Genomic DNA, 12752 nt, shown 5'->3' on the forward strand with positions numbered 1-12752 from the left:
ATAACAGGTGATGTGGTGTTTCAGTTTGTCTAGGTATTAATTTAAATGTGATGCAATGATACATACATGCCAACTCTTTAATTGTCTTTCTAGTGAGTGACATTACCAATTGATTTGCTTGTTCATAGTTGTCCATGAAATTAAAATATGGAAGGAAAACATGAAATCCGGTGCATTCCTATTTTGTTGCTGCCACGTGATCAAATAATTTAGGCGGTAGAGAATTTGTTTGAACGATGAAATGAAATGATAAATTTATAAAATAATAATAAAATTATTTAAGTTCAAATGTTTTATGAAGTTTTAAAAAATAAAGATAAAAAATTAAATAAAAATATTATAATTAACCTATTATTAGAATATAATTATTTTAGATTATTTTTATTTTAAAATTTTAATAAGTGAATTATTTTTTGTATTTTATTTAAAAATTTAAAAAAATTATAGTAATTAGAGAATAATTAAATAAAAACTTAAAAATAAAAAAAAAATATTTATATTTAGATTTTGAGAAGGCAATGCCACATGGGCCGATCACGGAATCTTGCCAACTGTAAGTAATCCAGGAAATGAAATGCAAATCAGAATGTGCAGTCATTGGAAACTCCAAACTAGGATACGCAGTAATTATCGGGAACTTCCGTACGTTTTTTCATTTAAGTTAAAAAAGATGGACGTTCGAGATTAATAAGGACCCGCAATGGAAACCAACGGGCGGGCGTTCCGTATACTGCGATGGATAAGAGGATAGCCTCTCCTTTATTCCCGTACCAAACCTAGGCAATATGCAGAGATCGATCCAACGCAAGCTCTTCTCCTAACCCCTTGGTAAAGTATGTTACAGGCAACCGCTTCAGAACCCCACACACTCTCTCTCTCTGTCTCTGTGTGTGTGTTAGCTCGATTAACCTTCTCTAATAAGACGCACTTCTCTAATAGGAGGCATGTATACGCTCCGGTCAAGGAATGCTTTTTGTAAGTCTTTAAGCTCTGACAAGTGTAAACATTACTGGGGTTTTATATTTTAATTCGCTTTCTGTTCGTAATTTTTGGAAGTTTGATTTCGAGGACAAAGGACACAATTTTGGGTTATGTCAACACTGGGTGACGATGAATTAGGCCTGATACTCAACTGGGTCGACGACCTATATGCCAGAAAATCTCTCTCTGTGGTCTGCAAGCAATGGCTGAGGGTGGAGGGTCTTACCCGGTTATCCGTAAGGGTTCTAGACCTCGATTCCTTTCGTGGTTTCTTACCAAGATTCCCAAATTTAGTTACCTTCGAATGTTCACGGCGGATCACCGATGACGGCCTTAGATTCTTGGCCCAAACATGTCCCAAAATCGAGGCCCTCAACCTTAATTTGAAACCCCCTCGTGAAAATTCTGATGAGTTTGATCAACCCTGCGATGATGTTGGCGACGATGGTCTATGTGCTTTAGCAATCGGATGTCGCAAGTTGTCGAAAGTTTTGCTGCGAAGGAGGACGAATATTGGGGATGTTGGAGTTGTTTCGCTGATTAACTTGGCATCAACTTTGACGAACTTGGATTTGGGTTGGTGCAATTTGATTACGGATCAAGCTCTTGCAGCGATTGGGGAGGCAAGTTCTCTCACTATTTTGAATTTGGAAGGGTGTTCTTTAATTACAGATGGTGGGGTAACTTCTTTGGCAACAATGGCTTTGTCGAGGTCTTTGAAAAAGTTGGTCCTGGCAGAATGTGATCAAATTAGCGATTATGGGGTGTCCCTTTTGCAGCAAATGTATTGCTTGGAGGAGCTAAATATGGCCGAATGCGGGCCAAAAATCACTGATATTGGAGGCGTGGCAATTGCTACAATTCAAACCCTCAGGAGACTAAATATTTCTTGGTTAATTAATGTATCAGATCCAACACTTTTCGCACTTGCTGAGAACTGCCAGAAACTGGTTGCGGTTGATTTTACGGGCTGCGAGTTAATAACTGGAGCTGGAATTCGTGCCTTCTCAAATCATACCTGTTTAGAAACTCTAGTGTTTCCTTCATGTTACAACATCGGTGTTCATGATTTGGAAAATGTGGTGCGTGGATGTCGCTCATTGAGGTGTGTTGTGCTGGATAAAAGACTGAAAACGTGGGTAACACCAATGATGCAAGAGTACATTAGCATATTCTGTGGTCTATATTGGAGGTGATCAATAAATAAAGAACATTTATTTAGTTGGTTTGGATCATATCAAGGCTAGTGAAAGTTTGTTTCATTCCCTGCTCCTTAATGTGGTGAGTAATTGCAAGCTTCTGCGACTTATTTTTCATGAGCCTACTTCTGGTTAAGCTTTTAAATAATCTGCATTTTTATACTCTGTCATACACTTTCGAACTTCTATCTAAATCTTCTAATACAACCTTGTTTCTCAAATTATAAAAAATAGACAAGAGAGAGGGGAGGTGGTGGTCCGTAGAAGGCTAGTGAAGTTGATACTTTCTATTTGCAAAGTTCACAAAAGAGTTGAACAGCTATGACGGAATGTATCCATCTTGGAGCTTTCAGTACCTTGGGATTAGATTTAGATATTGTAGCATTACTGATGCTTCACTTGTGCGATGGATGCAGTCATTCGATAATGATACAGAAAAATGACTTGACTCGATTACACATTTGTTATGAACATCAGTGAGTCTTGGCATTAACTTCAATTTTCATTATGAATGGATATATCTGTGATAACATTAACGGCTCTTGTGGATGGGTATGTGGAGTTCCCACTTCCCACCCACAACCCCCTGGCCACAAGCTTGATATTGAGATTAGAATCTTTGTTCAAGACACATTTTTTATAACATACAGTAATTGAAAATTTTATTGAAGAGTGCAAAAGGCTGTCCTAGTACACGGAGAATCTTTGGTCAAGACTCTTGTTGGTAGCCTTTGGAGCTCAGAGTTCGGACACAGATAAAATTTGCATATCTGTCTGTCAAATATATCATTGTACACCCTCTTGTTAGTTAGCTGTCCTTGTGTTCAGGTGATAAAAATGTTGAATCCTACGTCGCATTCACACTGTTTATAAGATTATCATTAACCAAGCATTCTATATTTGGCCATGATGAAATCATGTTGTCTCACACGTCGGTATAATTATCAGGGGTCTGCAAAGACACTCAGCATGCAGGATCAATCAAAGCTCATGAAGGGGCAGCTTTAGCAAAATTGAAGTTAAAAGAACAACAACACACGAGGTTTCCACTTTCTTGCTCTTCATTCTTTGAGTTCAAGTGGCTGTCGTTGAGATGGAGTGCAATTAGTTGGTGTTATAATATACAAATTGCTGTCTTCATTGATGATTGAGGTGTAAATGGAGTTTTTGGAGAACTTCTGTGGATGAATGATGAATCAATTTCCAGATTACCTCTACCGTCTGTATTCTTGTACTAATTGCATAGTTTCTACGTCTAATTTCTCAGTTTTATTATTTTTCTTTAAAATGGCTGCCATTTCCATTTTAAACACGTTTCGCGTTGCGTGGGCATTACGAGGGAAAAAAAAAACTATTTAATTATGGTTGACCCGATATAGATTATGTAGACTGGGCCTCGGCCCACTCATTGTTCGGTCCACATTGCTAGGATCCAAGACAAATAAAATGATAGATAAACAAATAAGTAATGATATATTTACAATTCTTTTACTGTTTTACTATTTAGGTATTGTTTTCCCTTTGAATCTAGATTAAAAATTTTATAATATAATATGACATTTATTTTTATATAATTTAAAAGAAAATAAATTCAATCAATTAACATAATTTAATTTAATTAAAAATAAAATCAATTTTATGAAAATTGGTTTTTGTTTTTGGCTCTTTGTAATTCTTTTTATAAAATTAATTTTTTAAAATTAATTTAAATATGATTACATTGTTATTAAATTGATTTTCAGATTTTACAAGAAAGTAAAATTATAATTTACACTCAACTAGTTAAAAAAAAAAAAAAAAGGGTATAAGGTCCAACAAGTAAACTCGAGCTTTGGTACACCGCGCCGTTTTATTACGTAAACCTAGGATGCGCCGATGATGTAATCTGCTCTGCAACTGCAGCTGCAATGGCTTCCACCATTTTGGAATCTGGAGCTGTCAAAGATCAATACCGTCATATTTGAGAAAGGAAAAGGAAGATAAATCAATACCGTCATATTTGAGAAAGAGAAATGGGCTCTTCCTCGTCCATCAGAGCATTTGTCGCCACTCTTCGCAGGTTTTCTCATGGGTTCTCCTCCAAATGCCCCTACTCCTTTTCCCTCCAAAGTAACAACACGCTCTCTGTCTGTCTATCTTATTCCTCTCACACTTAAATCTTCAATTATTGGGGGGAAGTGATACCAGCGCTTATTATATATGTATTTGCGATTCAGAAAATGGTTTGCTGAAGAGAAATTTATCATTCCCATCCACAGTATCAACGTATTCCCCGTTATGTTCGTATGAGAACAATTACAGTGGTCATTATCTTCAAGCGAGAAAGATATGGGCATTCCATCCTGTCTGTATGGGCAGGCGTTCCTGCAAAATCGCTGGCAGAAAGGTTCTCTATCTCTCTCTCTCTCTCTCTCTCTCTCTCTCTCTCAACACGCACCCACGCACTACAATCAGAGAAAAGTTTGTGCCTTTGTTTTTTTAAAATTTTTTTAAGTTTGTAGTAAAAAATTGAAATTTAGGACATTGCATCTGGTTTTATTGAATTAAGGAATTATTATTTTCTGTAAAATTGGTTTTTGCAGTTTGTTTGTGAATCGCTTGAAGGAGCAGTTCTAATTGTTTTGCATCTTTGTGCCCACGTGTCTATAAACATGCAATTCTACTTGCGCGCTCCATGTGTTTGATCAAATACATTATAGAAGTTTGGAGAGATTTTCTTCGATCTTAATATGGTCTATCTTCGTCGTGTGACAATTGTCACTTCATTTTTTTTTCTAATACCTTTCTCCTTTTGAACTCCACGTGCTTGACGCAATGTTTTCGTAATCACGACTATGGAAAAGTCGGTAGACATTTCTGTGATCCTCTACTTCAGGTGTCTAAATGTGATTTAAACGCAGGGGGCGCAAGATGCAAAGAAAGCAAAACTTTATGCAAGAATTGGAAAGGAAGTTGTATCTGCGTAAGTTTAGTCACTCTTTAGTTGACTTTTTTGACAAGTACTCTTTAGTTAACTTTTTCTTAGATTGAATGGCTGAAAAAAGTGTAGGACATTAATCTTGGTGATTATCACAAACATAAATTACCTCAGAATGGGTCCTGCTTGTTATTGGTTTTTTTGTTTGTGGGATATTAGCATGAAACATGAATCTTTAGCTGCCCTGTATCTCGTTTTGTTTCACATTTTCACATTTTTGCTAAGTTGGTCCCAAATTAATTACCGTGGGTCTTAAGTCCCATATCATCACTGTTGCAGTGTAAAGAAAGGGAGTCCAAATACCATTTCAAACACAGCTCTGGCTGCTGTACTTGAGAAAGCCAAGGAGCTTGATGTACCAAAGGAAATTCTAGACCGCAACATTAAGAAAGCTTCTGAGAAAGGACAAGAGGCTTACATTGAGAAGATCTATGAGGTTGTTATATTTGTTGTCAATAATTTTTTCGGTAATGTTTAATCAGTGTGAGCTAGTCTTTGGATTGATACTTCTGTTATCTGACTTTATGTTGACACATTGAGAGTATTTTATTGTCTCATGAAAAATGCTGCTTTCATGTTTTCAGGTATATGGTTATGGTGGAGTTAGTATGGTAGTTGAGGTCTCGACAGACAAGATAAATCGTTCTGTGGCAGCTGTTAGAGAAGTAGTGAAGGACTATGGAGGAAAGATGGCAGATCCAGGATCTGTAATGTTCAAGTTCAGACGTGTCCGTGTTGTAAATGTAAAGGTCACCAATGTTGACAAAGATCATCTCCTTGCCATTGCTTTAGATGCCGGTGCTGAGGATGTAATTGAACCTCCACTTTATGAAGATGATACTGAAGAAGAAAGGTCGGAAAGGTAAGAATGAGTATTAGAGTTGACAAGTCAAAAAGTTAGCTTAGACAGCTGTATGTCTTATGAGTTGTATTATACATCTAAAGGCCAATGTCTCTTGCGTATATTTCTCACTTTGCTTGCAGTCTGGCCATGGTAGATTCTTCTACTCAGTTTTTGACTTTTACTTATTTGCTTTATATCTGATTGCAGTGATAGAGTATATATAGAAAATTATATCGGTGATATAATATGCATTATCTTTGTATATTTTGTCCACGTAATAAACTATGCAACTCTAGCTCTACAAAGTTCTAATGCTTGGTTTTTATTTTCCCCTCCTGGAAGCTATTATAAAATTGTAAGTGCATCTGAGAACTACGCAGAGATTCTATCAAAACTACGTGAGGATGGGATGAAATTTGAGCCTGATAATGGTTCCGAGCTGCTTCCAATGACCACCATAGAGGTGTGTCTCTTTTGCAGAAATATTTTCATTGTAACTTTATTTTGTCCTTACGATTAAAGGTAAATAATTAGCTTTAGTTTTTCCTACTCTGAGGCCATTTTTAGAGAATATGATTTCAGTCCATATCTTAAATATTTTGTTTGGCAAATACTTCAGTTTGTACAAGACAACACTGCAATCATGATAATAGATGCCTCATCCTGTCATGTTGGATCACCCCACGCCACTCTGGGGCATTCAATGATAATGAACGATATTAATCATTACAGTACTTGTAGACATTTTATAGCTATTCTGAACCTTGTGATTTTTCAGCTAAGCCTGAAACTCTAATTTCACTGCTCTACGTGGAGCATAATTCCCACTGGAAATAAGGGGTGAGTTTGGGAGGGGGGTGGTGTTTGGGATCACACACCCCATTATGCTTCGATTCCTAGAATTATTTTTCTTTTTCATCGTTTCATTGTGTTTGCTTGTTTGTTTGTAATGACTGTTGTTTTAAATGTCTCCTACAAAAAAAAGGTAATGACTGCAATAAGTTGTTGGGTTTTAGGTAGATGATGAGGCTATGGAATTAAACAAGGAGCTTATGAGCAAATTACTTGAACTTGACGATGTTGATGCCGTTTATACAGACCAGCAATGATAAAATGTATCTCTGGTTGTCATCTTAACAATTGAATTCGGGTTTTGGTGCTGGTGGAAAGTATTAGGTACATCCAATTCGAGTACGAGTGCAACATTTAACTGGTCTTTGTTACTCGATAAAGTATGATGCCCAATACTTCACTGGTTGGGAGGCAGGGCCATTGATACCTTGTTGCTTATATTTCCATTTCACAAAAGAGAGAATTTCAGTCACAGCTCGGTTATTATATCTGGAAGAACAGTGAATACTGAGATCTTTCTTTCTGAAGGACAGGTCATAAATTTCTTTTTTGCCCCAGTAGATGTATAATGATTAGTTTTTGATATATCCAGAATATATCTTCTTTAGCAATCATTTACTATATATTGCCTGCGTCCTCCTCCTTAGAAATCCCTTTTATCATTCCCCGCCGAAGGTGAGGGTGCAATTTCTTAGCTTGTGCAGTAATGAGTAACATTAGATCAAGGAACCTTTGGTATGTTTCATTCATGGACATGCTACCGTAGCTCAGTGTTTCATAAACTGGCAACATTGCATATATATATATAGGCCATAATATATTTTTTTCATGAACAAACTAATATGTACATGATCGAACTACTTTGCCCAAGTAATTGAAGCCCCGATCTCCGGCATCTCGTTTCAATTATTGTTACTAGTACTATTATTAATATTATTCACACACCATCATAATTAACCACTATTATAAACATTATAAGTTGGAGAGCATCGACTTTGTGTACATCATCTTGTATATCAATCCATGAGCCACAGTCAACCATGGAAAGCACGGCAATTTTCTCAGGATGGATGAAAACAACGAAGTTCAGTGTTTGGGAACCCAGCAACCGTGCAAGCCGTATGGGAGACCATATGGGAACTTGGCTCTGGCAATCTCTTTGAAGGTGGATCCATCTAACAACAACGCATACCCCCCTCCATTTTTCTGACTAATCATGGAGATTACGACGCCTGCGAGCATATACAAATTTATACATAACAACGTTAAAAGACTAAAGAAATAGTTGGCGATATAACAAGAAGCTGGCGACGTGCCAGCAACGTTGTAAGATGGAGTAGTTACCGTCATCTTCCTCTGTTGCACCTGGCCTAGGCACAAAGAATGGCTCCGACGGCACAGCACCCTCCTCGTACCAATTCTTCGCCCTCTTATTTACTAAATCAATCTGCCACAAATTTCAAATTACTCTTAATTTAACCTACATACATTTACATATGCAAATATATATTTAAGTGCACACGGGAAGATCAGAAGGGGACTGTGCAAACTTTGATTGACGTACCTTGGTGAGAGCGTTGGGGAAATTGCATGGGCGTTGGGCCCCGCATGCATAAGCATATCTGTATTTTAGGCCCAGAAATTTTGGGTTGATGCTGCACATGTCGATGCCTCTCCCATGTTCATTTGGGTCCACTGCTGCCTCTAACTTTCCATATGGACTCCCATTCAACGGTATAATGAACCGTCCAACCCTTTGATCATGTATTCATCAAACACTCGCATAAACTTATTAATTGTAAGATTTTTATTTTTTTTAAATCAACCAAGATACAGTTTTTACAGGCCTGGTATAAATGGACGGTCATGATCTTCTTTCACAACATATATATATATATATATATAGGGCAAAATTTAACGTGCGTATAATATGTTGTTGTTCAGCTAATTACTAATTTTTTATTCTCGTCCTTGTTTATAGTTTTTTTAAAATTATTTTTTAAATCGATGCTCGATCCCATGAGAATATGTTGGGAAAAATGAAGAGAATGATGGGTTAATTAAGCAAATAATTGAAGAGAATTATAAGTATCTATAAGAAAAATAAAAATGGACAGTATCTTCTCATGATCAGATATATATTATAAGTAGAATCTTGTATATTCGATATACGTACCTAGCATCTGGCAGCACATCTTTCCCGTCGAATGATCGGAGATTTTGCAGCTTGAGCTTCTCCAAAATCGTCGTGTCGGCATTGTGTTCGCAACAATCTGCCATAATGGCTGTCACTCTCCCGTCTTCATCCACCTCTTCGTAGGCATTAATGAAGTGGAAGGTCACAAATAATGGAACTTCCACGCTGGCCACCTTCAAAATCACATGCCCATGTATATTTTAAATCATCACATGTATATATACATATATGTGTATATATATATATGTAAATATATTTATCATATTGTATTTTTTATTAGCTTTAATTACAATGGATCGAAGAGAGCGGTAGACTTACAATTTTGCCGCTAGCTTTACACATGACATGCACAAACGCCTTAGAATCAGGGTGCCATTCAAACTTGTATAGAGGTGTGGGCTCAGCCTTGAGCAAATTCTGGGCACAATACCTCAATGGCATCTCAGGCACGACAATATAGTGCTCAGTCACCGGGAAAGAGTGGACCCACCCAGGAGCCGGGCCGTGCCGGCAATTTACCCGTCCGATCACCTTCCTCTCATTCGTTCCCGGCTTCATACTCACCACCAAGTATCCTGGATTCACCAAATCTGGCAACAAAGTCAAGAACTCTTTATCCGTCACAATAGGATGCGCCGAGTGTATTAAACCACCCAACGTGTCACTATACTCAAATTTCCCTAACGTGTCCAATGTGTTCGGGTCGATCACTATTGAGCCTTTCTGTGTTTCTGTTAAGCAAACCACACGCCCGTCACCGAGTTTGACCACCCCAGTATTAGCATTATCGGTCAGTGATGCACCGGAGAACAAGTTCGCGAGCTCGCCAACATATGCTAGGAAATTATCAGACTTAGGGACCTCAGAAAATTCACGGTAACATAGTTTCTTGTTCTTTTTTGCTGCCTTGTATGCCTCCGATTCAATTTGCCGGTGGCCGGCGATTAATCGACCGTTCTCAAAGTGAAGCTTGACTAGGGTGGCGTAGCCATCAAAGAGGTGGCGGAAGTCGTAGTTCCCGATGCGCCACAAGCCTGGACCATTTCTCAGGTACGTTCCACTCTGCATGTGATGAATGGATCGAGAATCATATATAATTATCATGAATTAATTAATTACTATTGTCTGGTATACTAATATATATTAATATTATTGTTTTTGTATCAACCAGTGTGGATTTTCCCCCACTACCGATCTATTTACACGTCATCGTTGGATCTATCTCCAGTACGTACTAATATAGGAAGAGATCAAAGGAAAAAGAGAAGGGGACAACGAGAATAATAGATAGTTCTCTCTTTTTGGATGATTATATGTCACCATCAAATGAATTGGGTCAGTATATACGTATATCAGTGATCACTCTCCTCTTTCTGACGTTATGTGATTAAGGTATTATACGCCATATATATATATATATATATATAATCAAGTAATATGACATGAGTAGCTAAATAAACAGCCTTTTGAGGACAGACCTAACTTACTCCACTGTCTTTAATTATTTTATTTGTGTAAATGCTAGCAAATCAAATTTTATAAAAATAAATTTATAAATAGGCATAATTTCATATCATTAAAATTATTTTTATTATATAATAAATTATATCATATCAAATAATTTATAAATGTATTTTTATCCATTATTTTTTATAATTATAGCACATTTTTAGATATATGGCGTAGATCAACGGAAACCCGGCCCACCTCCAAAGAGTTTTCTTTTCTCTATTTTTTTTTTCCTAGCTTCTTGAAAAATGCGCTTTCTTGTATTATGAAAACAAGTACCGTTAGAGCATTAGTAGTGGGTTTAATAAAATTAAATTTTAACTAAAAAATAGTTAAAGTATAAAATAAAGTATAACAATAAGTTCAACAAATAAACAGTAAATTTAACCATCAACTATATGACTAGCCAAATTTATTAAATGAAAAAGGCTGGTCAAATATTATTTTTGGATTAAAATATTCACTTCCTGCCTCTTTCTTTCCCCGCAAGAAAAAATAGTTGAAGAAAAATCCAATATTCTCTATCTTTCCTCTCCCTCACTTTGAACTTTAAAATACTTCAATGAGATTCATATTAATGAACTGCTGCTTGTTTTTATAATTCACTAGACCACACGTTGATGATATTATTTTCAATTTTTTCAGCGGCATATAACTCACTACATCTCAACCTACTTTGCACACAAATTTTTAGCTTATATGTTTACTAAGATTGATTACGAACAAGTACCATAAATTTTAATGCAATAATAAATTTTAATGCAACCATAATATTTAATATAATCATATTCAAATTACAATTAGAATTAAAATAATAAAAAATTCAAGATCAATATTTTAATATAATAGTGAAAAATTTGTTGAACCTATTATTTTGTGTTATAAAAAGAGACTAGTTAAAATTTATAAAAGTAAATTTCAAATAAATAAGTCCATATGAGCCATTTGTTAAAAAAATTGAATTTCATTAAAAAAATTAATTTTCTTTTTACACTTTTCAACATGTAGTCTATAAAAGTTTCGACTTATATATTTGAGATTTGTACATATTATTTATCTTATAGAAATTGAGATTCTACACGTAATTAAAATCAGCATATATAGAAAAGGATCGATCGATTAGAAACAAAATTAAATATGAATCTACATGAGACGTACGCTTTCATAATTATTTGTTTCAAACGCCACGTTTGGCCTACAAATTAAAATTAATTTCACCATGTTTGGATTGAAGGAAAATCTGGGTCGAAAGAAAAGTTAGTAAACAAATTAAGCAACAATGATACGTATTTAGAAGACACAATTGTAGTTATCAAAAAAAAAAAAAAAAACAAAGAAAAAAAAAAAGAAGAAAAGAAGAAGAAGAAGAAGAAGACACAATTGTAGTGTTGTAAGACAGATCACTAGTGCCACGAACACCACGTTAGGAAAATATGTATATATCCAGCGACATAACGTTTGTTTGTTCTATTTCAATATCCTACGATAAGCACGCACTTGATGAGAATAATTATGATTATAAAGAAACTAATAATTATCATTCACATACCAGCCACAACGGTATTTCTCCTTCTACAATCAGCTCTCCCTCCCATCTCTCCTGCCTCACACTGGTCCATGCAACGTGATTCATTCGGTTTCCCGCACTTTCTTTTTCCCATGACGGAGCAACTGTCGGCAACGGAGTTGTTTGGGTTGCAACATGGGTAACTGTCAAGTCCCGAACATTGCACTTCCTAGTAACGTTAACGTTGCTACTCCTAAAAGGAAACCCTTCGTTTATACTACCGGGATTATCCGAGACTGCCACTATGGCTGTCGAAATGAAGTTTCTGATGGGAGAAAAGCTCATGGAAGCCATGAAAAGAGAATCTGGTTAAGGGTTTTTAGTGTGTGAATCCAGGACAAGTTAAAAGAACCAGCTAGAGGCCGGGTTTTATAGCATACGAAGGATGTATGGAAGACTCTTATAACAATTAGGAACTATGCTGAAACGTTGGAATCTGGATTGGTAGAATTCTTTTCCACTAGAGGACAAAGCTTACGTTATCACAGTCGAAAGAAGATTCAGGACTGTGCTGCGCACAGGGAGTTATTCTACTACTAGTACTCTATCTCAAATAACTGACAAATTTTTAGGGCCAAAGTTGGTCGCGAAAAACAATGAGCCGGATCTGGTCAATTGTAAGTTTA

At 36.2% G+C, this 12752-nt stretch overlaps 3 protein-coding genes across 7 annotated transcripts; 2 read left to right on the forward strand and 1 right to left on the reverse strand.

Annotated features, from left to right (window-relative positions):
* Positions 1–683: 683 nt before the first annotated feature.
* LOC122317358 (F-box/LRR-repeat protein 4-like) lies at positions 684–3397 on the forward strand. Its single transcript, XM_043134403.1, has 3 exons — positions 684–975; positions 1076–2262; positions 3129–3397. Exons 1-2 carry the CDS (start codon positions 836–838, stop codon positions 2175–2177), a joined length of 1242 nt encoding a protein of 413 aa, XP_042990337.1. The 5' UTR covers positions 684–835; the 3' UTR covers positions 2178–2262; positions 3129–3397.
* Positions 3398–4007: 610 nt separating this feature from the next.
* On the forward strand, positions 4008–7476 carry LOC122317317 (probable transcriptional regulatory protein At2g25830). Of its 5 annotated transcripts, none has more exons than XM_043134327.1 (7): positions 4008–4289; positions 4439–4566; positions 5081–5142; positions 5437–5593; positions 5742–6019; positions 6344–6464; positions 7018–7476. In XM_043134327.1, the coding sequence occupies exons 1-7, from the start codon at positions 4193–4195 to the stop codon at positions 7108–7110; spliced, it is 936 nt and encodes a 311-aa protein (XP_042990261.1). In that variant the 5' UTR covers positions 4008–4192; the 3' UTR covers positions 7111–7476. The 5 variants fall into 5 exon arrangements, with proteins under 5 accessions (XP_042990261.1, XP_042990263.1, XP_042990262.1 ...); XM_043134326.1 differs by having other exon boundaries at positions 4009–4289; positions 4397–4566; XM_043134329.1 differs by lacking the exon at positions 6344–6464 and having other exon boundaries at positions 4397–4566.
* Positions 7477–7626: 150 nt separating this feature from the next.
* On the reverse strand, positions 7627–12457 carry LOC122317316 (carotenoid cleavage dioxygenase 8 homolog B, chloroplastic-like). The gene is made up of 6 exons (XM_043134325.1): positions 12109–12457; positions 9369–10112; positions 9030–9223; positions 8418–8607; positions 8198–8300; positions 7627–8085 (listed from the first exon to the last, which is right to left on the reverse strand). The coding sequence occupies exons 1-6, from the start codon at positions 12418–12420 to the stop codon at positions 7940–7942; spliced, it is 1689 nt and encodes a 562-aa protein (XP_042990259.1). The 5' UTR covers positions 12421–12457; the 3' UTR covers positions 7627–7939.
* Between the last annotated feature and the right edge of the window lie 295 nt (positions 12458–12752).

Source organism: Carya illinoinensis, chromosome 7, assembly GCF_018687715.1.
Source record: "Carya illinoinensis cultivar Pawnee chromosome 7, C.illinoinensisPawnee_v1, whole genome shotgun sequence".
In the NCBI taxonomy this organism is placed as follows: Eukaryota; Viridiplantae; Streptophyta; class Magnoliopsida; order Fagales; family Juglandaceae; genus Carya; species Carya illinoinensis.

What these genes read in the sequence shown, in the direction of transcription:
- LOC122317358 (XM_043134403.1), top strand. Translation starts at nt 836, where the DNA reads ATGTTACAGGCAACCGCTTCAGAACCCCACACACTCTCTCTCTCTGTC. An exon ending in CCGGTCAAGGAATGCTTTTT is followed by an intron (nt 976 to 1,075) that starts GTAAGTCTTTAA and finishes TCGAGGACAAAG; the next exon opens with GACACAATTTTGGGTTATGT.
- LOC122317317 (XM_043134326.1), top strand. Translation starts at nt 4,193, where the DNA reads ATGGGCTCTTCCTCGTCCATCAGAGCATTTGTCGCCACTCTTCGCAGG. An exon ending in GCAAAATCGCTGGCAGAAAG is followed by an intron (nt 4,567 to 5,080) that starts GTTCTCTATCTC and finishes ATTTAAACGCAG; the next exon opens with GGGGCGCAAGATGCAAAGAA. An exon ending in GGAAAGGAAGTTGTATCTGC is followed by an intron (nt 5,143 to 5,436) that starts GTAAGTTTAGTC and finishes TCACTGTTGCAG; the next exon opens with TGTAAAGAAAGGGAGTCCAA.
- LOC122317316 (XM_043134325.1), bottom strand. Translation starts at nt 12,420, where the DNA reads ATGGCTTCCATGAGCTTTTCTCCCATCAGAAACTTCATTTCGACAGCC. An exon ending in GTAAAGCTAGCGGCAAAATT is followed by an intron (nt 9,224 to 9,368) that starts GTAAGTCTACCG and finishes GTGATTTTGAAG; the next exon opens with GTGGCCAGCGTGGAAGTTCC. An exon ending in GATGTGCTGCCAGATGCTAG is followed by an intron (nt 8,608 to 9,029) that starts GTACGTATATCG and finishes ACATGATCAAAG; the next exon opens with GGTTGGACGGTTCATTATAC.